We start from the raw sequence: 27,500 nt of genomic DNA on the forward strand, positions 1-27,500 counted from the left end.
TGGGGAAAATATATATAAAGGCGAGCTAATAATTCTGACTTCAACTGTGTGTGTGTGTGTGTGTGTGTGTGTGTGTGTGTGTGTGTGTGTGTGTACGAGTTCGCCACTCATAAATCTCTCATTAAAATTAATATTTTCTAAAGGAAGCTTTACAATAATATATTTGTGCATATACTTTAAATTAGTCACTACTGAAGCCAAATCTGGAACTAATCTGACAAAATATCTTACAATAATGGTTCAAGAATTAGTTGCCCAAACTTAAGTTATAGAAAACTATTAAATAACATTTTTAAAAATAGCAAAAATCAAGAGAAACAATATATATATATATATATATATATATATATATATATATATATATATATATATATATATATATATATATATATATATATATATATATATATATATATATATATATATAATATATATATATATATATATATTTATATATATATATAATATATATATATATATATATATATATATATAAATATATATATATATATATATATATATATATATATATATATATATATATATAAATATATAAATATATATATATATATATATATATATATATATATATATATATATATATATATATATATATATATATATATATATATATATATATATATATATTATTAGCCTCCAATCCGTGATGTTTGGAATGCTGTTTCCGGGTCCATGCCGCTTCTCAATTGAATAGAGAAAATATTGATTTATGGCCACGATTTAGTCCTATCACGCTTTAAAGTGAATTTTATATAAAGTCATGCTGTACACAACAGTCTCTGGACTCGTTGCATCACAAATAGCAAAATTGTAATATAATTGGATATTAGGCATGGATATATATATATATATATATATATATATATATATATATATATATATTGCGATCGTGAATTTGAAATTCAAAAGTATTTCAGCGCTTTGTAAATGTTTATTGTTACCATTTGATGAGTTTCCCGATACAGTTTGATAGAGCGATTGGACCCGGAAGCCGCTTCACGTGACGTCACACTTAACAAGCGGATTGCAGAATATCGCACTGGTATTAGCCAATCGGATTTGAGAACTAGACCAAACTTGTGTATATATATATATATGTGTGTGTGTGTGTGTGTGTGTGTGTGTGTGTGTGTGTGTGTGTGTACGTGTTTTTGTGACATATCAGGACACAAATCTGTATAATGACATGGGTATGACACAGGTATTACAAAAAGGAGGTGAAATATGAGGACATTGGTGACGTCCTCATTTCTCAAAATGCGTATAAATCCTACAGAATGAGTTTAATCAGAGAGTAAAGCTGCACACAGTCTCCTGTGATGGTTGGGTTTAGGGGTGGGGTGGGGTGAGGGCAATATAATATACGGTTTGGACAGTATAAAATGAATGGAAACCTATGTAATGTCCCCACTTTTCACAAAAACAAACATGTGTGTGTGTGTGTGTGTGTGTGTGTGTGTGTGTGTGTGTGTGTGTGTGTGTGTGTGTGTGTGTTGATATATTATTATTAGCTTCATTCAATAATTACTTTTTTTTTTGTTTTAGTACTTAAACGTAAAATATTGCTTACATTTTTATTTAATACATTTTCAAAAATGTTATTGTTGCAATTTTTTTTTTTTTTATGCCAAACTATTTTTTAGTTAGTAATTGTAATGGTTTTATTGTCATTAACATATTTTTGAGAGTGTTAGGCTGTCCAAATGTCAAATATAAATATCCATTCTCAATGATACGATATTACAATATACATATATTAAAATAATTTGAGAATTCACTTTTAGTCTTTCTTTAGTTCAATTCAATTAAATTCACCTTTGTTTGTATAGCGATTTTAGAGTGTAGATTGTGTCAAAGCAGCTTTACATAGAAGATCATAGTAAATTAAAAGAGAGTGGTTCAGTTTTCAGAGATTAAGTTCAGCTCAGTTTAGCTCAGTCTGGTGTGGTTTAATAGTCACGACCGAGAGTCCAAACACTGAAGAGCAAATCCATCGATGCAGAGCTCTACAGATCCCGAACCATGCAAGCCAGTGGCGACAGTGGCGAGGAAAGATTTCACCAGTTGGCGAAAGTGATAAGTTAAAAAACCTCGAGAGAAATCAGGCTCAGTTGGGCACGACCATTTCTCCACTGGCCAAACTTCTTGTGCAGAGCTGCAGTCTAGGCACCGGATGCTGGAAGCTGGACCTCAGCGAAGACTTGTCTGTCCCCAGAGCATCACAGGAATCAGTCTCATGCTCTCCACTCCTCCATGACCACCAGAGCAGCTACTCAGAATACGGCCTGGTCCAGGATATGGAAACCTTGGGATCATCTCGTCGCTGGTCTTGGATCAAATCAGTGGCAGTGCGTAGTTTGAGGGTCTCAGGATGAGTATCCCCAGGTGAAAATAGAGAATAAAGAGAATAATTAGCGTAGCTGCTGTTCATAGTGTATATAAACGAGATGCAGACACCAGTGTGGAGCACATTCATGTATCATACCGCTAAGTGATGCACTGAGTGTATGCTTTACTAAACAGATAGGTCTTTAATCTAGGTTTGAATTGGGAGAGTGTGTCTGAGCCTTGGATGTTATCAGGAAGGCTATTCCAGAGTTTGGGAGCCATAAATGAGAAGGCTTGACCTCCTTTACTCGACTTTGCTATTCTAGGTACTACCAGAAGCCCTAAGTTTTGAGATCTTAAAGAGCGAGTTGGATTGTAGCGAGACAGAAGGTTGGTTAGATAAACAGGAGCTGGATTATTTAAAGCTTTATAAGTAAGAAGCAATATATTAAATTCAAAACGAAACTTAACAGGCAGCCAGTGTAAGGAGGATAAAATTGGGGTGGTATAATAATATCTTCTAGACCTGGTAAGAATCAGTCCTAATGCATGTTGACTAGTGTTATTTCCTGCTTCAGATCTCCAGCGTAACCCTGACCTCCTCTAGACCTGTGTGTAAAGCTCCAGCGCGTGTGCTTTAAAGATCTTTTGACCTCAACATCCCGAACACTTGAGCGCTGGCGAGTAATGTCCCATCATGCTTTGTTTTCCTGTGCAGGTTCAGCCATTGGAGAAACCCTCGAGCGCCCATGGAGCTGTGAACATGGTGCTGAGGTTAAGGTGAGCCACTATCACTCTTCTCCAGCCCGCTGATATCTGGAAATCTGTAGTCTCAGTGGTTTATTAGTTCAGGGGGTATGTGAGACATGTTTGTGTGTGTGTGCATGTTTGCTTGTGTGTGTTTGTGTGTGCTTCTCTATTCGTTTGTGTGTTGTATGTTTTTATGTATGTGTGTTTGTTTGTTTGTGTGTTTGTTTGTGTGTGTTTGTCTGTGTGTGTGTGTGTGTGTGTGTGTGTGTGTGTGTGTGTGTGTGTGTGTGTGTTTATAAGTGTTTGTGTATGTTTGTCTGTGTTTTTGTGTGTTTGTGCATTTGTTTGTGTGTGTTTGTTTGTGCATGTGTTTTTGTTTGTGTGTGTGTGTGTGTGCGCGCATGCTTGCGTCTTTGTGTGAGTGTGTGCGTGTTTGTGCGTTTGTTTTATGTATGTATGTATGTGTGTGTTTGTATGTGACGTGTGTGTGTGTGTGTGTGTGTGTGTGTGTGTGTGTGTGTGTGTGTGTGTGTGTGTGTGTGCGTGTTTTTGTGTGTTTGTATGTGTTTTTGTTTGTGTGTTTGTGTGTTTGTATGTGTTTTTGTTTGTGTGCCTGTGTGTTTCTTTGCTTATGTGCGTGCATGTCTGTGTGTGTTTTTGTATGTGTGTGCTTGTGTGTTTGTGTGTGCGTGTTCGTTTTATATATGTATGTGTGTATGTATGTGACGTGTGTGTGTGTGTGTGTGTGTGTGTGTTTGTTTATTTGTCTGTTTTTGTGTGTGTGTGTTTGGTTGTTAGTTTTTGTGTGTCTGTTTTTGTTTGTTTGCATGTTTGTTTATTGTGTGTATGTATGTTTGTTTGTTTGTTTGTTTGTTTGTTTGTTTGTTTATTTGTCTTCGTGTGTGTGTGTGTGTGTATGTGTGTGTGTGTGAGAGAGAGAGAGAGTGTGTGTGTGTGTTTCTGTTTGTTTGTGTTTCTGTTTATTTGTGTGTGTGTGTGTGTGTGTGTGTGTGTTTGTTTATTTGTCTGTTTTTGTGTGTGTGTGTTTGGTTGTTAGTTTTTGTGTGTCTGTTTTTGTTTGTTTGCATGTTTGTTTATTGTGTGTGTGTATGTTTGTTTGTTTGTTTGTTTATTTGTCTTCGTGTGTGTGTGTGTGTGTGTGTGTGTGTGTGTGTGTTTGTTTGTTTTTCTTCGTGTGTGTGTGTGTGTGTGTGTGTTTTTTTGTTTATTTATTTATTTATTTTTTTTGCATCTATGTGTGTGTGTTTAAACGATCTCTTTCACTCATCTCTCCTCGTGTTGGAGTGTGCGTTATTAATGTACTTTCTCAATGGCCTCTGGTTAGTGTGGGATGAGCTTCTTTAACCCTGACCTCCTGTTTGCATCACACTGCCTGTATTTTGCATTTGAGCCCATGAAGAAAAACACAGACCATTTTCTGCTTGTACATCACGGCTATGGCCAGGAAAACTCCACATACACACTGTGCAGTGCCAATTCGGTGTCTTGTGTGACGCAAATGTCTTTTTGCTAGTTTAAGTACAAGTATTAATTTAACATCCTACATCACATTTCTTAAAATAGGGGCTGCAGGATATTTCTGCATTGAGAACACACTACACACATCCACAATGGTCACATCACAACAAGTGCTATGTCCAGTCAGGACTACACTACCTGACAAAAGTCTTGTCGCCGATCTCAGTTATAAGAGCAACAAGGAAGGTCAAGGTGCTCCAGGATTGGCCTGCGCAGTCACCAGACAGGATCATTATTGAGGCATGATCATTATTGATCACTTCTAGTTGATCATTTGGTATCAGAAGTGGCTTATATGAAAGGCAAAGGCCTCTAGATTACGCTTATTTTACCGAAATAAAATATGATCATGTCTTGATTTTGAATTCTTTATTAGGACAGTAAGGTCTGAATTTGCTTAGACAAAAGTCTTGTCACTTAACAGAAATAATGTCCAGTATATAACAGTGGTTCGTTAACTTTTTTCACCAAGTACCACCTCAGAAAAAAACAGCCTCTCCCAGTACCACCATACTGACCATACAGTAGCGTAGTAGGCCAAATGAAGCATCCACAACGCTGCACAGTTAAAAAACGAGGCATATTAATTCCAATTCCCTTTAAGTATGTGTGTTAATGTCAGCCACTTTAAACAACATATTTAGTTTGAATATTAACTGCGCCTGCAGAAAAAAACTAAACAAAACAAAAAACTACTCCATTAAATTAGAATGTGCTTTTAAAAGTTTATTAAAAATGACACTGTAATTAATGGCTGTAATTAATTGTAAAGTATTGACATAGTAGCCTAATCATCAAAACCAGGAAATTTAGCTTCGGTATTATAAATATAGGCTCTATTCATGTTTATACCATTTTTTTAATAAATTTTGAAAAATATGTTGCATGTACGTATGACATATTTTAAAAACTTTTTGAAATCCAAACATTTACTTGTATGTATATTGCTAGGGAACCTGTTTTTCTCAGGGAATATCAAGCTGACAAAACATTGCTGCACTCTGATACAAGTTTCAGTCATGGAGAAAATTAAAAAGGACTGCAGTGTCTGGGTGTTCTGTGTTTGTCTGAGATAAGTCTACTGAGGTTATATTCCATACAAAATATGAATCAGTCAGTTCTTGTCACATGACTTGTGATGCGGAATTCTGAGAAGTTAAGATGTTTTCAACACGGAATGCCTGGAATATGCGAGCGTGTCGCACTGGTGCAGTGGAGAAAGAGTGAATATTGTGTCATCTGGAATGGCAAAGAAAGATTTCTTGCAGGACTTAGCGTTCATCAAGATTCTTTGGATTCATCTTCAATGCCTTCTCATCAATCTTACCCCAGACATACTCAGTAATGTTTAAGTCTGGTGACTGGGCTGGCCAACCCTGGAGCACCTTGACCTTCTATGCTTTCAGGAACTTTGATGTGGAGGCTGAAGGATAAGAAGGAGCGCTATCCTGCTGTAGAATTCACCCTTTCCTGTGGTTTGTAATGTAAGGGGCAGCACAAATGTCTTGATACCTCAGACTGCTGATGCTGCCATCCCCTCTGCAGAGCTCTCGCATGCCCCCATACATAATGTAACCCCAAACCATGATTTTTCCCTTACCACACTTGACTGATTTCTGTGAGAATATTGGGTCCATGCGGGTTCAAATAGGTCTTCTGCAGTATTTGTGATGATTGGGATGTAGTTCAACAGAACAAATCTACCTTCTGCCTATGATCAACTAGTAGTCAAGTTATTATTTGTGGCTCTTTTAACTTTGATTGACGACAAAACTTTTGTCAGGAAGTGTGTATTTATATACTGTCCACCCTATACACTTAACTCCTTAACTCTCTTTGATTTGTACTGTAATGCAATAACTTTTGGCTTCTGTAAAGCTGCTTTAGAACGATAATTATTGTGAAAAGTGCTGTACAAATACACCTGCATTTAATTGAACTAGTGAAGCGTTCAGTTTTAAATGACATTATACCACTTAAATCCAACTGAACCCAACACTTTCAGCCCACAAAAAGCAAGAAGACGTTCACAGTTCATCTGCGCTTCAAAGTCAAACTAATCATTACGTTGAAATCTTTCATCCAATTATCCTCAGCAGCCTCAGTCTGGACTGACAGAGAGATGAACCGTATGAAGGGCCTTTTTCAATATTCAGCATCGAAACTTATAAACAACATTGATTTGATGCCAAAAATGGATGCTAATCAGGTCGAGTTTAAACCTTGATGAGAGAGAGAGGCAGATGGAGAAAAAGTGAAAAGAAACTGCCCCAAATACACTACAACAATAGAATAAAGATGCATATTTGTTTACCCCTATCTGAAGCACAACTTAAGTGACTCAAACTACATTATACTGTATTTATATTAGCAGTGAAATGTATGAACACCTTCACACCATAACAAATGGTTAAGCATTTTGAATTTATTTACATGATTCTGCATAATCTGCATTATTTATAAAATGTTATAAATATATATATATATATATATATATATATATATATATATATATATATATATATATATATATATATATATATATATAGTTGAAGACAGAATTATTAGCCCCATACATACTGTAGTTATTCATACATACATTCATTTATTTTTTTTATTTATTTATCCATTCATTTGTTCATTCATTTGTTAAATTATTAATGCATTTTATTTAATAATTCATTCATTCATGCATTCATTCATTTTATTTATTTATTTATTCATTCATTCATTTATTCATTCATTCAGTCATTCTATTCATTCTATTTATTTATTTATTCATTATTTTTAATTCATTCATTCATTTATTCATTCTTTCGTTCATCCATTTATTCATTTATTTATTAATTTTTATTGGTTCATTTATTCATCCATGTATTAGTTCATTTTATTAACTTATTCATTCATTCATTCATTATTTATTCATTTATTTATGCATTCACTTATTCATTCATTTATCCATCCATTCATTCATGTATCCATTTATTCATTCATTCACTCATTCAATTTATTAATTTAATATATTAATTAACGTATGTATTCATTTATTCATTCATTTGTTTATTTTTCATTTATTTATGCATTCATTCATTCATTCATTCATTCATTCATTCATTCATTCATTCGTTTATTCATTCATTTATTTATGCATTTATTTATTCATTCATTTATCCATTCATTCATTCAATTTATTTATTCAATATATTAATTAATGTGTTTATTAATTCATTCATTCATTCGTTTATTCATTCATTTATTCATTAATTTTATTATATATTAATTTTTATTAATTTTATTTTATTAATTGATTAATAAATTAATTGTATTTGTTTTATTTAATTTATTTATGTAACTAATTAGTTAATTGTGTAAATAATTAATTAATTTTATTTGTTTATTTAATTGAATAATGTATTTATTTATTTATTTTCATTCATTTTATTAATTCATTCATTCATTTTATTAATTAATTCATTCATTTCTTCATTTCATTCATTCATTCATTCATAATTTTAAAAATGCAATTATATTCCATACATTGTACTTAATTTAAAAAATTTTAAATGTTTTTTTAAATTGACATGATTACCAAATCACCATTTTTAGCTGAGAGACAGCGATAGAGAGAGAAACAGATGTCTCTCGTCCATTCACACAGTGAGGTCAGACAGACAGCAGGTGTTCGGCTCATCACAGCGGATCTGGAGAACGGGCATGTGTGTGTGTGTGTGTGTGTGTGTGTGTTTACTAAATGATTTCAAATGACTTTAATTAACTCTGCAAATAGTTCTTGATGCAGATACATTTAAGCGAATCAATGAACGCGATGTTCTAGGCTCATGGTAAATCCGCTTGTACAGTAAGCTTCCTCTTGTGATTATATTTTTGAAGATTTACCAAAGGTAAATATATATTTATATATATTTATACATAAAATGATAAATGCAGTGCTAAAACTAGAACTGAATGTCTACACTTGCAGTTTTTTTTCCCATTGGTATTTGTTGTCTGTTGTGTTATCCATTTTTTAAATTTAAATGTTTTCTTTTTAAATTTTAAAGTTTTAAATTATTATTATTAATATTAATATTATTATTCTGTTTTAATGTTTTTAATTTTAGAAGTAATAATTTTTTTATTTTATTTTGTGTTTTATGTATATTATGAATATTTTATTTTACATTTATTTCAGCTTTATTTTGTTTTTATCAAAATAATAGTTTAAAATAATAGGAAACTGATTATAATTGATGATATTGATAATAATAATAATAATAGTATTAATAATTATAACTGATAATAATAATTGATAATAATAGTAATATAACAAAAATATTTCTACAACTTAATGTTTTGGCTTTATTGTTTAATTGATATATATATATATATATATATATATATATATATATATATATATATATATATATATATATATATATATATATAGTCAATTATTTCAACTTAAAATTTGTTTAATAATAATAATAATAAATCATATAGTTTAAAATGATTTTCTAAAACAAACCATTTTGTCTTTCTTTTAATATTCTTTTCGTATTAATATATATATATATATATATATATATATATATATATATATATATATATATATATATATATATATATAAATGTATTTATTTTTTATATTTTATTATTATTTATATCGCAAATATTTGTTTTAATTTAATTTATTTAATATTTGTTTACTAAAATAATAGTTTAAAATAATAGAATATAAAAATATAAAATAATAATAATAATTATTGTTATTATTTTGAATATATTTCCAAAACTTCCATTTTTTATATTTTATTAATATCAATATTCTATATATAGATTTTTTAAATTTAATTTTTATTTGTCAGAAAAATAGTTAATACTATTAATAGTAATACAATTAGGATTATTATTATTTTTTTTTACTTCATGGACAACATAAACATAATACACAAATATACATAATTAAGTAAAAGTGTACAGTTTTAGTGGATGTGAACACAGAAACAAAGCCTTCTGTAAAGCCAGGGTTTGTGAAAACACTTGCCTTGAATAATAATCGAATGAATGTAGAGCGTCAGTGCAGTGGAAAATGTTTGCGCTTGATATCATCTAAATCCACAGATTAAGGTGAAGCATGAAAGCAGTGAATTACAGTCGTCCAAACGCCGGCCGGTCGATCACAATGCTGGCTTGTTTAGTGAGGAAAGTCATCACGACGGTTTCCTCATACTCTTGATAGATTTCTGTGTGAAATTGAAACGCTGTATGAAATCTCCAGGTCCCATCAAGAAGCGTGCTGGGGTTTATTGGGATTCAGCTGGCAGACAGAAAAATGTCAGTGTCTGATTAGATAATAAGTGATGTGTTGGAGAGTCTGGAGGAGAAGGGCGAGAGAGATCCTCCTGGAAGAGGGCGGATTTCGAGAGATTGCGCTGAATTTAGATCCTCTACCTTTCTTTTCAGTAACAGATCAGAGTGATATGAGCAAATATTCACTAGAAGGTAGATAGTGATGATGGGATGAGCTCGACTGCAGTGCATTAAGTCCTTCTGAAACCGGTGTGTTTTGTTTTTGGGAGAGTAGTTTATACAGAAATTAAGGCAAACCCTTACACTAACTTACGTTTCTGTAAACATTAATATTATTTAAAGGGGACCTATTATACACAAATATATTTTATAAGGGGTTTAAACACTGCCTGTGTGTCTGTCTATCGTCTATGTATCTATTGTTTGAGCATTTGTTCATAAATTTGTTTGTCGTACATTTGTGCGTGTGTCCGTTTGTACATTCATTTGTTTGTTTGTTCAGTCGTACATTTGTTCGTTCGTACATTTATTTGTTTATGCATTTGTTTGTTCGTTCGTACTTTTGTTTGTTTGTACATTTGTTAGTGCATACATTTGTTCGCTTGTACATGTTTCTTCGCTCGTATATTTGTTTCTTTGCTCTTACATTTATTTCTTCGCATATATATTTGTTTCTTTGCTCGAATTTCTTTCTTCGCTCATATATTTGTTTCCTTGCTCGTACATTTGTTTCTTTGCTCGTACATTTGTTTCTTCGCTCATACATGTTTCTGCGCTTGTATATTTGTTTCTTTGCTAATACATTTGTTTCTTCGCTCGTACATGTTTCTTTGCTCGTATATTTGTTTCCTTGCTCGTACATTTGTTTCTTCGCTCGTATATTTGTTTCTTTGATCATTTTTTTTCTTCGCTCGTACAAGTTTCTTCGGTCGTATATTTGTTTCTTGCTTATACATTTGTTTCTTCGCTTGTACATGTTTCTTCGATTGTATATTTGTTTCTTTGCTCGTACATTTGTTTCTTCGCTCATTCATGTTTCTGCGCTTGTATATTTTTTTCTTTGCTCGTACATTTGTTTCTTCGCTCATACATGTTTCTGCGCTTGTATATTTGTTTCTTTGCTAATACATTTGTTTCTTCGCTCGTACATGTTTCTTCGCTCGTATATTTGTTTCCTTGCTCGTACATTTGTTTCTTCGCTCGTATATTTGTTTCTTTGATCATTTTTTTTCTTCGCTCGTACAAGTTTCTTCGGTCGTATATTTGTTTCTTGCTTATACATTTGTTTCTTCGCTTCTACATGTTTCTTCGATTGTATATTTGTTTCTTTGCTCGTACATTTGTTTCTTCGCTCATTCATGTTTCTGCGCTTGTATATTTTTTTCTTTGCTCATACATTTGTTTCTTCGCTCGTACATGTTTCTTTGCTCGTATATTTGTTTCTTTGCTCGTATATTTGTTTCTTTGCTCGTACATTTGTTTCTTCGCTCGTATATTTGTTTCTTTGCTAATTTTTTTCCTTCGCTCGTACAAGTTTCTTCGGTCGTATATTTGTTTCTTGCTTATACATTTGTTTCTTCGCTTGTACATGTTTCTTCACGTGTATATTTGTTTCTTTGCTCATACATTTGTTTCTTTGCTCGTACATTTGTTTCTTCGCTCATACATGTTTCTGCGCTTGTATATTTGTTTCTTTGCTCATACATTTGTTTCTTCGCTTGTACATGTTTCTTCGCTCGTATATTTGTTTCTTTGCTCGTACATTTGTTTCTTCGCTCGTATATTTGTTTCTTTGCTCATTTTTTTTTCGCTCGTACAAGTTTCTTCGGTCGTATATTTTTATTCTTGCATTTATATATATTTTATTATACATTTGTTTCTTCGCTTGTACATGTTTCTTTGCTTGTATATTTGTTTCTTGCTCATACATTTGTTTCTTCGCTCATACATGTTTCCAAGCTCGTATATTTGTTTCTTTGCTCAAACATTTGTTTCTTCGCTTGTACATGTTTCTTCGCTCCTATATTTGTTTCTTTGCTCAAACATTTGTTTCTTCGCTCATACATGTTTCTGCGCTTGTATATTTGTTTCTTTGCTAATACATTTGTTTCTTCGCTCGTACATGTTTCTTCGCTCGTATATTTGTTTCCTTGCTCGTACATTTGTTTCTTCGCTCGTATATTTGTTTCTTTGATCATTTTTTTTCTTCGCTCGTACAAGTTTCTTCGGTCGTATATTTGTTTCTTGCTTATACATTTGTTTCTTCGCTTGTACATGTTTCTTCGATTGTATATTTGTTTCTTTGCTCGTACATTTGTTTCTTCGCTCATTCATGTTTCTGCGCTTGTATATTTTTTTCTTTGCTCGTACATTTGTTTCTTCGCTCATACATGTTTCTGCGCTTGTATATTTGTTTCTTTGCTAATACATTTGTTTCTTCGCTCGTACATGTTTCTTCGCTCGTATATTTGTTTCCTTGCTCGTACATTTGTTTCTTCGCTCGTATATTTGTTTCTTTGATCATTTTTTTTCTTCGCTCGTACAAGTTTCTTCGGTCGTATATTTGTTTCTTGCTTATACATTTGTTTCTTTGCTTGTACATGTTTCTTCACGTGTATATTTGTTTCTTTGCTCATACATTTGTTTCTTTGCTCGTACATTTGTTTCTTCGCTCATACATGTTTCTGCGCTTGTATATTTGTTTCTTTGCTCATACATTTGTTTCTTCGCTTGTACATGTTTCTTCGCTCGTATATTTGTTTCTTTGCTCGTACATTTGTTTCTTCGCTCGTATATTTGTTTCTTTGCTCATTTTTTTTTCGCTCGTACAAGTTTCTTCGGTCGTATATTTTTATTCTTGCATTTATATATATTTTATTATACATTTGTTTCTTCGCTTGTACATGTTTCTTTGCTTGTATATTTGTTTCTTGCTCATACATTTGTTTCTTCGCTCATACATGTTTCCAAGCTCGTATATTTGTTTCTTTGCTCAAACATTTGTTTCTTCGCTTGTACATGTTTCTTCGCTCCTATATTTGTTTCTTTGCTCAAACATTTGTTTCTTCGCTCATACATGTTTCTGCGCTTGTATATTTGTTTCTTTGCTAATACATTTGTTTCTTCGCTCGTACATGTTTCTTCGCTCGTATATTTGTTTCCTTGCTCGTACATTTGTTTCTTCGCTCGTATATTTGTTTCTTTGATCATTTTTTTTCTTCGCTCGTACAAGTTTCTTCGGTCGTATATTTGTTTCTTGCTTATACATTTGTTTCTTCGCTTGTACATGTTTCTTCGATTGTATATTTGTTTCTTTGCTCGTACATTTGTTTCTTCGCTCATTCATGTTTCTGCGCTTGTATATTTTTTTCTTTGCTCGTACATTTGTTTCTTCGCTCATACATGTTTCTGCGCTTGTATATTTGTTTCTTTGCTAATACATTTGTTTCTTCGCTCGTACATGTTTCTTCGCTCGTATATTTGTTTCCTTGCTCGTACATTTGTTTCTTCGCTCGTATATTTGTTTCTTTGATCATTTTTTTTCTTCGCTCGTACAAGTTTCTTCGGTCGTATATTTGTTTCTTGCTTATACATTTGTTTCTTCGCTTCTACATGTTTCTTCGATTGTATATTTGTTTCTTTGCTCGTACATTTGTTTCTTCGCTCATTCATGTTTCTGCGCTTGTATATTTGTTTCTTTGCTCATACATTTGTTTCTTCGCTCGTACATGTTTCTTTGCTCGTATATTTGTTTCTTTGCTCGTATATTTGTTTCTTTGCTCGTACATTTGTTTCTTCGCTCGTATATTTGTTTCTTTGCTAATTTTTTTCCTTCGCTCGTACAAGTTTCTTCGGTCGTATATTTGTTTCTTGCTTATACATTTGTTTCTTCGCTTGTACATGTTTCTTCACGTGTATATTTGTTTCTTTGCTCATACATTTGTTTCTTTGCTCGTACATTTGTTTCTTCGCTCATACATGTTTCTGCGCTTGTATATTTGTTTCTTTGCTCATACATTTGTTTCTTCGCTTGTACATGTTTCTTCGCTCGTATATTTGTTTCTTTGCTCGTACATTTGTTTCTTCGCTCGTATATTTGTTTCTTTGCTCATTTTTTTTTCGCTCGTACAAGTTTCTTCGGTCGTATATTTTTATTCTTGCATTTATATATATTTTATTATACATTTGTTTCTTCGCTTGTACATGTTTCTTTGCTTGTATATTTGTTTCTTGCTCATACATTTGTTTCTTCGCTCATACATGTTTCCAAGCTCGTATATTTGTTTCTTTGCTCAAACATTTGTTTCTTCGCTTGTACATGTTTCTTCGCTCCTATATTTGTTTCTTTGCTCAAACATTTGTTTCTTCGCTCATACATGTTTCTGCGCTTGTATATTTGTTTCTTTGCTAATACATTTGTTTCTTCGCTCGTACATGTTTCTTCGCTCGTATATTTGTTTCCTTGCTCGTACATTTGTTTCTTCGCTCGTATATTTGTTTCTTTGATCATTTTTTTTCTTCGCTCGTACAAGTTTCTTCGGTCGTATATTTGTTTCTTGCTTATACATTTGTTTCTTTGCTTGTACATGTTTCTTCACGTGTATATTTGTTTCTTTGCTCATACATTTGTTTCTTTGCTCGTACATTTGTTTCTTCGCTTGTACATGTTTCTTTGCTTGTATATTTGTTTCTTTGCTCATACATTTGTTTCTTCGCTTGTACATGTTTCTTCGCTCGTATATTTGTTTCTTTGCTCGTACATTTGTTTCTTCGCTCGTATATTTGTTTCTTTGCTCATTTTTTTTTCGCTCGTACAAGTTTCTTCGGTCGTATATTTTTATTCTTGCATTTATATATATTTTATTATACATTTGTTTCTTCGCTTGTACATGTTTCTTTGCTTGTATATTTGTTTCTTGCTCATACATTTGTTTCTTCGCTCATACATGTTTCCAAGCTCGTATATTTGTTTCTTTGCTCAAACATTTGTTTCTTCGCTTGTACATGTTTCTTCGCTCCTATATTTGTTTCTTTGCTCAAACATTTGTTTCTTCGCTCATACATGTTTCTGCGCTTGTATATTTGTTTCTTTGCTAATACATTTGTTTCTTCGCTCGTACATGTTTCTTCGCTCGTATATTTGTTTCCTTGCTCGTACATTTGTTTCTTCGCTCGTATATTTGTTTCTTTGATCATTTTTTTTCTTCGCTCGTACAAGTTTCTTCGGTCGTATATTTGTTTCTTGCTTATACATTTGTTTCTTCGCTTGTACATGTTTCTTCGATTGTATATTTGTTTCTTTGCTCGTACATTTGTTTCTTCGCTCATTCATGTTTCTGCGCTTGTATATTTTTTTCTTTGCTCGTACATTTGTTTCTTCGCTCATACATGTTTCTGCGCTTGTATATTTGTTTCTTTGCTAATACATTTGTTTCTTCGCTCGTACATGTTTCTTCGCTCGTATATTTGTTTCCTTGCTCGTACATTTGTTTCTTCGCTCGTATATTTGTTTCTTTGATCATTTTTTTTCTTCGCTCGTACAAGTTTCTTCGGTCGTATATTTGTTTCTTGCTTATACATTTGTTTCTTCGCTTCTACATGTTTCTTCGATTGTATATTTGTTTCTTTGCTCGTACATTTGTTTCTTCGCTCATTCATGTTTCTGCGCTTGTATATTTTTTTCTTTGCTCATACATTTGTTTCTTCGCTCGTACATGTTTCTTTGCTCGTATATTTGTTTCTTTGCTCGTATATTTGTTTCTTTGCTCGTACATTTGTTTCTTCGCTCGTATATTTGTTTCTTTGCTAATTTTTTTTCCTTCGCTCGTACAAGTTTCTTCGGTCGTATATTTGTTTCTTGCTTATACATTTGTTTCTTCGCTTGTACATGTTTCTTCACGTGTATATTTGTTTCTTTGCTCATACATTTGTTTCTTTGCTCGTACATTTGTTTCTTCGCTCATACATGTTTCTGCGCTTGTATATTTGTTTCTTTGCTCATACATTTGTTTCTTCGCTTGTACATGTTTCTTCGCTCGTATATTTGTTTCTTTGCTCGTACATTTGTTTCTTCGCTCGTATATTTGTTTCTTTGCTCATTTTTTTTTCGCTCGTACAAGTTTCTTCGGTCGTATATTTTTATTCTTGCATTTATATATATTTTATTATACATTTGTTTCTTCGCTTGTACATGTTTCTTTGCTTGTATATTTGTTTCTTGCTCATACATTTGTTTCTTCGCTCATACATGTTTCCAAGCTCGTATATTTGTTTCTTTGCTCAAACATTTGTTTCTTCGCTTGTACATGTTTCTTCGCTCCTATATTTGTTTCTTTGCTCAAACATTTGTTTCTTCGCTCATACATGTTTCTGCGCTTGTATATTTGTTTCTTTGCTAATACATTTGTTTCTTCGCTCGTACATGTTTCTTCGCTCGTATATTTGTTTCCTTGCTCGTACATTTGTTTCTTCGCTCGTATATTTGTTTCTTTGATCATTTTTTTTCTTCGCTCGTACAAGTTTCTTCGGTCGTATATTTGTTTCTTGCTTATACATTTGTTTCTTCGCTTCTACATGTTTCTTCGATTGTATATTTGTTTCTTTGCTCATACATTTGTTTCTTCGCTCATTCATGTTTCTGCGCTTGTATATTTTTTTCTTTGCTCATACATTTGTTTCTTCGCTCGTACATGTTTCTTTGCTCGTATATTTGTTTCTTTGCTCGTATATTTGTTTCTTTGCTCGTACATTTGTTTCTTCGCTCGTATATTTGTTTCTTTGCTAATTTTTTTCCTTCGCTCGTACAAGTTTCTTCGGTCGTATATTTGTTTCTTGCTTATACATTTGTTTCTTTGCTTGTACATGTTTCTTCACGTGTATATTTGTTTCTTTGCTCATACATTTGTTTCTTTGCTCGTACATTTGTTTCTTCGCTCATACATGTTTCTGCGCTTGTATATTTGTTTCTTTGCTCATACATTTGTTTCTTCGCTTGTACATGTTTCTTCGCTCCTATATTTGTTTCTTTGCTCGTACATTTGTTTCTTCGCTCGTATATTTGTTTCTTTGCTCATTTTTTTTCGCTCGTACAAGTTTCTTCGGTCGTATATTTTTATTCTTGCATTTATATATATTTTATTATACATTTGTTTCTTCGCTTGTACATGTTTCTTTGCTTGTATATTTGTTTCTTGCTCATACATTTGTTTCTTCGCTCATACATGTTTCCAAGCTCGTATATTTGTTTCTTTGCTCAAACATTTGTTTCTTCGCTTGTACATGTTTCTTCGCTCCTATATTTGTTTCTTTGCTCAAACATTTGTTTCTTCGCTCGTACATGTTTCTTCGCTAGTATAATTGTTTCTTTGCTCGTACATTTATTTGTTTGTTTTTTTTCCATTTGTTTTTTTGCCGGTACATTTTGTTTCTTCTATCATGCATTTGTTTGTTCGTTCTTAAATTTGTTTGTTCATACATTTGTTCGTTTGCATTCGTGTGCATGCTTTTGTTTGTAAATTCGTTCGTACGTTAATTTGTTCACGCATACATTTTTGTTTGGATAATTGGTTGTTAGTTTGTGCATTTTTTTCTTCGTTCTTACATTTGTTTGTTTATACGTTCGTTCGTTTGCATTCATGTGCGTGCATTCATTTGTACATTCCTTTATACATTTGTTCATTTGTATCTTTGTTTGTTCGTACCTTTGTTCGTACGTTCATTAGTACATTTGTTTGATCTTACACTTGTTTGTTCGTACATTCATGCATATCTGTGTGTGTGCATTCATATGTTCATTCATATATTCATCTGTTTATATGAATGTTCATATTGTTCAGCCTTACATCCAAAAATAGAGCAAGAGTGTTTCTTTGGTTCTTAGGCCCTTTGATGCACTGTGAGTGTAAACGACTGTGTTTTCAGTAACTTGCGTGAACAAATACTGTAATAAATGTATTGTTCATTGTTTGCTCATATTAGTGAATGCATTAACCAATACAACCTTATTGTAAAGTGTTAACCTAAATTTTGTTATTCTGTAAATTACACAAGCAAAATGCAGGCACAATATAGGAATTAGAGCAAGCAATGTTGTGTTCTCGATTTGCTTTTGAACCCATGTCCATATATTATTCACATAAAAGAGTTTCTCATATGAGATAATGCCAGCGAGTTTGTTTGAGGAAGTTTTTTTTTTTCCCTCTCTTCTCGTCTCCCGTGTGTGTAATCGGGTCTGGCCTGATGTGATAACAGTGTCTGCTGGCTCCTCCCAACACTTCATTATAGAGCACAAAACACTCTTCCATATGTTCCCTAGACCCCTATCCAGTGCACAAAGCCCTGCTCTGGAGGAACAGGCCAAGTGTAGCGAGAGCTCAGAGGAGGTGTAATTATTCTAACCTTGACATGTAAATGAATGCTGTGAATCCAGCAGTACTCCTGGCTCTGCTGCCCGACTCATGCTTTTACCCTGAAAAACAGAGCTCTGCTTTTAATGATGCTGAGTGTCTGGAACTGAAGAGATGCTGAAGTAATCTTTAGATTTTGAATCAATACATGGAGGTCAGTGCTTGTTTAAGGGTTGTAGATCAAATGCTTTATAAAAAGGGTTGATGTTGGAGAGTTAGTTTACCTCATACTGTAGATCCATTTGCCGTCTGTCTGTCTGTCTGTCTGTCTGTCTGTCTGTCTGTCCATCCATCCATCAATTCATCCATCCATCAATTCATCCATCTATCCATCCATCCATCCATCCATCCATCCATCAATTCATCCATCCATCAATTCATCCATCTATCCATCTATCCATCCATCCATCCATCCATCTATCCATCTATCTATCCATCCATCCATCCATCCATCCATAATTTTATCCACCCTTCGATCCATTAATCCATCCATCCATCCATCCATCCATAATTTAATCTACCCTTCGATCCATTAATCCATCCATGCATCCATCCATTCATCATTCCATCCACCCATCTACCCACCCATCCATCGATCCATCCATCCATCCATCCATCCATCCATCCATCCATCCATCCATCCATCCATCCATCCATAATTTTATCCACCCTTGTATTTATTATTCCATCCATCCATCTATCCTTCCATCCATCCATCCATCCTTCCATCCTTGCATCCATGCATTCATCATTCCATCCACCCATCCATCCATCCATCCATCCATCCATCCATCCATCCATCCATCCATCCATCCGTCCAACGAATGTACAAATATATACACACACTAATGTACGAACGATCTATCTATTTATACATTGTTTGCTCATTTGTTCATTTGTTTGTTAATTCATTTGTTCGTACATTTGTGTGCGCGTCCATTCATGCATTCATTTGTTTGTTTAAACATTCATTCGTTTGTACATTTGTTAGTTCTTACATTTCTTTGTTCGTTTGAACAATTGTTTGTTAATTTTTTATTTGTTCGTACATCCATGCATGTTTGCGTTCGTACATTTGTTTGTTTGATCATTTGTTTTCTTGTTTGGACATTTGTTTGTTTGTTTACACGTTTGTTTGTTTGGTTAATGTACGTAGATTTATGTGTGCGTTGATTTGTTCTTACATTTGTTTGTTTGTACATTTGTTTGTTTGTTTGTACATTTGTTTGTTTGTTCATACATTTGTTTGTACATTCGTTCATTTGATCAGTTGTTCGTACATTTGTATGTTCATTCGTTTGTTTGTTGTCACTGTCGGTGTATTTCCTTTGTTACTTTAATTCTCTTATTCATTTAATTGTCACTTGTTTTGTCTACCATTTGTTTGTTTGTTTTTTATTCAGTCGTTTGTTGTTCTGTCTGTTAGTATGGTTTTCTCTATTATTCTTTCATTTGTTTTTTTACTATGTATCTTTTTTGTTCATTTGTCAGTTCATTTGTTTTTTTCGTTCGTTCGTTCGTTCGTTCGTTCGTTCATATCATCTATCTATCTATCTATCTATCTATCTATCTATCTATCTATCTATCTATCTATCTATCTATCTATCTATCTATCTATCTATCTATCTATCTATCTATCTATCTATCTATCTATCTATCTATCTATCTATCTATCTATCTATCTATCTATCTATCATCTCTATCTGTCTGTCTGTATGTCCGTCCGTCCGTCCGTCCGTCTGTCGCTTGTTCATTTATTTTTTCATATTTTTTTGTTCATCCTGCCCTTATTTGTTCTGGGGCATTCTGTTGTTTGTTTTTCTATTCCTTGTACTTTCATCCGATTGTTCGTTTATTTGTTTTATCGTTCTAACCATCAACCCTACATTCACTATCTCTGTATTGTTCAGGCATTTCTTCCCTAATTGTCTTTTTCAAATAGTAATTTTCTACAAATTATTACTAGATGATTGCTTTTTTAGTATCATCTGCAACTCCCATACTGAGAGCTGACATATTTCTCCCAGGTATTTTTCTACACAAGCAGTCTGTCTTCTGCTTTACTGCTCAGATGTAACTTACTAAAGCTAATGTCCACTCCCTCCCAGCGGACGTGTTTTTGCTTTCTTTTATTTTCCTGTTCGAATAAGGGTCTGCAATTGACTGTGGGTAATCTGAGATAATGGCGCCGGGGGAACACTGAAGCTCATATGTGTGTCTTCACACGCGTTTAATCAACTAGTGGTGGTGTTATTATCCGGCTTGCTGGCTGTGAAGGCATTTCTGCTGTCGCTCTTTCTCAGATCACGCTCAGTGCTTTTAGCTGAGTCCTGTCAGCTCCCATTACCCAACAATGAGGCGTATGGCCGATCATCTCTGACAGCTTTTGTGCTGGAATATGATACGGATTTTGTCCCTGCTTCACGACCTCCTAGGAGTTTCGGTCAAAGCTCTTTATGCGCCACTAGTGGGTAAAGAAGCTCCAGAAGCAGTTAGTCTGTGTTCGATTTGACGCTTGCTCTGAGACTGGATTACATTGAGCTGAGTTTCACAGTGATGGATTTTGGGATAGATTATATGTGTGTACTGGTTTTGGTGGTTTATAAGGACAGTTTTTTGTATAATGATTTGGGTGTAACCTAGCTAAACTTTATTACAGTGGTTTATGAGGTCTTGCCTGATGTTCCTATTATGCAAAATGCTCATACTTAATGGGGTCTAGTTTTCAGTTGAGGGTTGGATTTAGGGGTAGGGGCATATAATAAGCAGTTTTTACTGAATTTAGTGCAACAGACTGTGTGGGTACTGGTAATGGTGGTTTATAAGGACAATTTTTTGTATAATGATATAGGTATAACCTATCTGTAGTCTATAATAGTGGTTTATGAGGACATTCCTGATGTCCTTGTAAATCTAAACACTTAATGGAGTCTTTCGACTTTTAAAATTTGATGCAGGGTTAGGTTTAGAGCATAGGGCAATATAATAAGCAGTTTTTACTGTATTTGGTGAGATAGACTGTGTGTGTGTGTGTGTGTACTGGTTTTGGTGGCTTATAAGGACAGTTTTGTATGATGATGTAGGTTTAACTTAGATGTACTCTATTATGGTGGTTTATGAAGACATGTCTGATGTCCTTGTTATTCAAAACACTTCAAAATCACATTTAATGTGTTCTTTTGACATTTAAAATTTGCCACAGGTTTTCGTTGAGGGTTGGGTTTTGGACGAAGGGGTTAAAAATTAAGCAGTTTTTATGAAGACATGTATGATGTTCTTGTAATTCAAAACACTTTAAAATCACACTAATTGGGATATTTTGACATTCAAAATTTGACGCAGGTTTCAGTTGAGGGTTGGGTTTAGATTATAGGGCCATGTAATAAGCAGTTTTGCAGATTGCGCCGCTTCATTTGTGCGAAACGCACTGCAGGATGTCTATTTCTTTGCATTGACTTAACATGCTTCATTCACGTCTGGTGTGAACGCACCATTAGAAGCATAAATATTTTAAAACATAAAGTTTTCCTGTTACTTTTTATGAGTTCTTACTAAATAAAGTTATGCATTTCTTGAATGGCTTGTGATGAAGTGATTAAACATACCAGCTTTGACTGTTAAAATTCTCGAGTAACAAATAGCAAACAAACAATGAGAAAAAAATGTCAAACATTTTGGGAAAACCTGCGTGAAAATATTTCATTGTCGTCAGTTTGTGACAATTTATATTGTTATACACTCACTGGCCATTTTATTAGGTACACCTGTCCAACTCAAATTTCTAATCAGCCAATAACATTTTGCTGCACTTTAATGCATTTAGGCATGTAGACATGGTCGAACGCACAACAGGTCCAACCTTGAGGCGAATGGGCTAAAGCAGCAGAAGACCACACCGGGTGCCACTCCTGTCAGCTAAGAACAGGAAACTGAGGCTACAATTCACACAGGCTCACCAAAATTGGACAATAGAAGATTGGAGAAATGTTGCCTGGTCTGATGAGTCTCGATTTCTGCTGCGACATTCAGATGGTAGGGTCAGAGTTTGGCTTCAAGAACATGAAAGCATGGATCCATCCTGCCTTGCATCAATGGTTCAGGCTGGTGGTTGTGGTTGTGTAATGGTGTGAGGCATATATTCTTGGCACACTTTGGCCTCATTAGTACCATTTGAGGATCGTGTTAATGCCACAGCCTACCTGAGTATTGTTGCTGACCATGTCCATCTCTTTATGACCACAGTGTACCCATCTGCTGATGGCTATTTCCAGCAGGATAATGTGCCATGTTATTAAGAGCGAATCATCTCAGACTGGTTTCTTGAACATGACAATGAGTTCACTGTACTCAAATGGCCTCCACAGACACTAGATCTCAATCCAATAGAGCTCCTTTGGAATGTGGTGGAACAGGAGATTCGCATCATGGATGTGCAGCTATTACGCCCCAAGTCTAGGGGAAACGAAAAGGGCATAATAAACGAAGAACAAACAAATGTGTTGGGGTGGTGGATTTCCCAAAACTAAACAAAACTTAAAGCAAAAGATTCCCTTCGGTCGACAACCAAACACACACTCAATTGAGAGTATATATGAAGATATTTATTATAGAAAAATAGGGTTTATATAAACGAGCATTTCGTCAGGGTGACCACAGGCCAAAATAACAAACAAAAGAATCTATAAAATAAATCCACTAAATTACCTATTACTATTTAAAGAAACATACAAGAATCTTACCTGACTCCTTAATATAAACAAAGTCAAAAGTAATCAAATAAATAGGCAGGTCACCCCTACACGCTCAAACTCTCAATAAATATTCAAGCATAGGATGGTCATCAATACAAAATTGATTATTGTTGGTCGTCGGCCGAAGGGGTGAGGGAAACCCAGGAGCTCCACTCCAAACACCGAACGCAGCAGAAATGAGCTCTCCGATTCCTGCCGGAAGCTCCCTTTTATACAGGCCTCGTAGACCAGCAGCCAATCAGAGCAGGGAATCACGCCGGCGTGGGAGCCTATAAGACATCAGAAAAACAGCAAGGAGGCGGGACAAAAGAAACATTAGTACAATCCGCAATAATAAAAATAAATAAATAAACTTCAGTCGTAACAGCAGCCAATAAACAACTGCGTAATGCTGTCATGCCAATATACTCTAAAATCTCTAAGAAATAATTCCAGTACATTGTTGAATCTTTGCCACGAAGGATTAAGGCAGTTCTGAAGGCTAAAGGGGGTCCAACTGGGTACTAGTAAGGTGTACCTAATAAAGTGGCCGGTGAGTGTATATTTACATTGCTTTATTACATATTTTAATATTTTCACTTGCAGATTCCAGAACGGCAGAATTTGAAACAGATGCACATTACAAACTGTGAAGTAGAAATGCAGAGAGATGCTGTGGAGATTGATGCTCGTGTAATTTAGTCCAGTTCATCAGGAGAAGTTTTACAATATGGTGCAATTTGCATATTGCACACTCGCGCCGTTTTAAAACGATCTGTTATCGCAATTTAGGGGTCATCTTTAGCAAACTCAGCGTGAAACCTTTTGATTTGTGAGGCTGACATACCATTATTCAGAGTCGACACAACGGAGCAGAGTAAAAACCTCATTACAGACGGACTTCCAATTAAATGAACTCCCTCAATTAAAGTCATAGTCTAATTAGTTAGCTGCTCTTAGGAGGAAATAAAGTGCAGAGAGAAGGGAAAAAAAGCGTAAATGGTTCTTAAAGTCATTGTAATGTAATTGTCCTTAAACTTAATTGTACTTAAAGGTGCATTCAATAGGTTTCTGAAGTTTTGCAAATGGAAAATGAAGAGGGATTGGAGAATGTGTTTTAAATGATTTGCATTTGATTTATCACATTCATTCCTCTCTATGTAGACACTCCGGCTCTGGAATAGATTAGTCATGACTTAAAGGTGCAGTAGGTGATTGTCTTCAGAAGCATTTTTTTGTTGTGCTGGTTGAAAGTCTCTTCACAGTCTAATGGTAATGATTACAGTAAATGATCTAAATGTGTTTATATGTATTTTTATATTTTGGGTAAGGCATAAAACAAAAAATGTTCATCCAGTTAAATAGAGTCGGACCGACATCTCTCATAATTTCGATAAGTAGCCCAATCTGTCTGTCAGCAAATGCAGATTTGAACAACTGCGCAGCCGTTTGTAGGCATTTGCGCCAACCGTCGCGCGTTCACAAGAGAGAGCACGTGATCTGTAAAAATATGCTGAATCAAAACTTTTTAAAAACCTTAATCAATATTGGAGTTACCTTTGCATGCTGGAGAAAGGATGACAATGTCTGAAGGATTTCTCTTAGACAGGTAATGTTTTGTTTTTAAACTGTTTTAGCTTCACGCAAAGCTGATGTAACGTTAGATGTTGTTGTTACAAATGGGTTAGTTCACAGAAGTGTTGTTCAGCCACTAAAATCTTTAGATGAAAGATTGATAAGACTATTTTCAGTTTCATAAGGGACCTTTTTACAGCGTCGATAATGTAGATTTTAATTAGTTTAACAATAAAACACAAATAAATACCGCTATTCTGCCTAGTCTCTCCCTATATTGTTTACCATGCAACTAATTATTTGCTCTGAAATAGCATGTCAGTTTGGCTTGCACGCCGCCGGACAAGCAGTAGTCGCTTTTGCGGTGCTCGTGTTTCAGGAGGCGTGGCTCTAGATGGCAGGGGAGGGACTGTGATTCAGAGATTTATGCTAAGCTGTTAGCATTGTGGAAGATCACCTACTGCACCTTTAATGCTGGTTGGTTATTTAGTTATTGGCCATATTGGTTGTGGGCTGTTTAGTTAATCTCTGGAAAGCATTTATTTTGAAGTAAAATATGACCTGTGTATATTAGGTCCTGTTTCAATAAGATGCTCGCACTTTATTTTGATGGTCCTTTTGTTGATGTTAAGTTACATTGCGTCTGCTCGCCAACTAATTCTCATTAAGTAGACTGTTAGGTTGGTGTTTGGGTTAGGGTTAGTGTAAGTTGACATGTACTTGCAGTTTCTTATAGTCAGTTAAATGTCTGTTGAAGGAGCAGTGTCAGCAGATATTAAGCAGACAGTCTACTAATACTCAAATGGACCATCACAATAAAGTGTTATCATTAATATTTACTGAGCTTTTGCCATTAATTTATGCTTGATTTGATCAGTACCGCTCTTCTTTTTTCACATTGTTGTGCTTTGATGATGGGAATGATAATTGATCTGAAAATATGACTGATCTGCTCTAAAAACAGTGTCACAGTGCAATTTTAATCGTGCTAAAGTGCATTCATTTTAAGCTAAATATAATCGTTTTCCTTTTAATTCAATAATGGTTTTGAAAATTGTATTCAAATATGCAGTTTGTTTGATTTATTAAGAGCTTTTGCAGTCAGGATTGCAGGAAAATACTGTACATAGTCAAGCCTGAATATATTTATACCCCTGGCAAATTTTGACTTTGTTACATTTACTGTATTCAACCAGCAAGGTTTTTTTAATTTTTTATTTTTTGACTGGAAATGACACAGGCTTCTCCCAAAAGATAATACGATAATGTACAATGGCATCATTGTGAAAACAAATCTTAGCTTTTACATTTACACAAAAAGTGGCTCGTCCAAAATTATTCATACCTTTCTCAATAATCAATAGAAAAGCCTTTATTGGCTATTACAGCAATCAAACGCTTGTTATAAATGCTGACCAGCTTTTTGCACTGGTATTTTTGTGCATTCATCTTTAGCGATGAGCTCCAGCTCTTTCAGGGGTGTGTTTCCCAAACTACATAACTCAGAACTATCATAATACAATGCATCGTTTGGAAAAAGAACTATGCAGTGAGGAGTGCTTTCCAAAACTGTAGTTACTTTGTTGCACATCCATTGTTTGAAACATTAGTTAAAATGTAAAATGTCCATAATAACACTCTAAACAGGGTGGAGTAGCTACTTCTTTAGAGAGGAACTCCATCATTTTTTTGTGCAAATTAAATTGTTTTACATGCACACGCTTTAAAAAAAAATCCAATAATAGATGTAGTAAAAACATGCACTCGTTTTCCATATTAATTAAAATATAAGTAAACAACACATATAGGGCCTATATATGTTTCCTTTATAAATATTATTGAGATAATTCCATATAAAATCACTTACCTACATTATAAAAAAAAAAAAAAAACTTAATTTTACGGTTTATTTCTGGCAGCTGGGAGGCAGGAAAAAACAAGTTAAATATTGTCCGTTAAACTACAGAAATATAGCGTAAAATGATAGATATTAAATCACAGCAATTTCCTTAAATTTAAATTTCTGTTAAATTTCTGTAATTTAATATCCGCAATTTTACGGTATATTTCTGTAATTTAGCGGCCGTTGTTTAAATTTCTTTTTCAGCACCCCAGCTGCCAGAAATAAACTGTAAAATCATCATAAAACACGATTTTGTTTTTACAGTGTAACACGTATTACAATCTCATATTTAAATCGTATAAATCAATAAATAATGAGGCAATTTATTAAGAAAATACATTTTATGTTTATTATTTATTAGAAAATGTAAAAAATCCTACTTTAATAATAATAATAATAATAATTAAAATATTTAAAATTATTATTATTATTATTATTATTATGTAGTATTTTGTATATATATTTATTTATATATATTTTTTAAAGTCTACTTTTACAATTTGACATTCAAACCACTGCGGAAATGTTCTAACCAGCAGGCCCATGTCATAAACAGATACATTTCTTAATAAATAGCCTACCACAAATTAAAAGCATTAACTTATGCTATATATTTTTGTTTTCACAAGCTTCAAATACATACCATAAGTTCTGCTTTTAAATAATAGGTCACCTATAGCTTTCGTTATGAGCCATGGCAAAATAGCTTAAATGTTTTCAAAGTGCACTGCGAAGAAAGCGCAGTTGTAAAGATGAAGATGATAGATTGCTAAAACTGAACTAAAAATAAAAAAAGTACTTTGAAAAAAAATAAAAACACTTTGAAAGCAAATTACAACTAAGAGAGATGACCTTAATGTTTTTTTTTATTTTTCATTTTTTAATCATTCAGAGTTTAAATGTTGGAATGTTCTAAATGAATAGGGCATAGGGGGGATA

General features: G+C 33.7%; 1 protein-coding gene across 1 annotated transcript in view; it reads left to right on the forward strand.

The window, feature by feature from the left end:
* Positions 1 to 27,500, forward strand: part of stk39 (serine threonine kinase 39) — a 129,478-nt gene that overhangs the window by 69,385 nt on the left and 32,593 nt on the right. Inside the window, exon 14 of the mRNA XM_002667521.8 lies at positions 3,068 to 3,129. Within this exon, the coding sequence (XP_002667567.7) occupies positions 3,068 to 3,129 (62 nt within the window). The remainder of the gene's footprint in view (positions 1 to 3,067; positions 3,130 to 27,500) is intronic.

The sequence above is a fragment of the Danio rerio genome, chromosome 9, assembly GCF_049306965.1.
Source record: "Danio rerio strain Tuebingen ecotype United States chromosome 9, GRCz12tu, whole genome shotgun sequence".
Classification (NCBI taxonomy): Eukaryota; Metazoa; Chordata; class Actinopteri; order Cypriniformes; family Danionidae; genus Danio; species Danio rerio.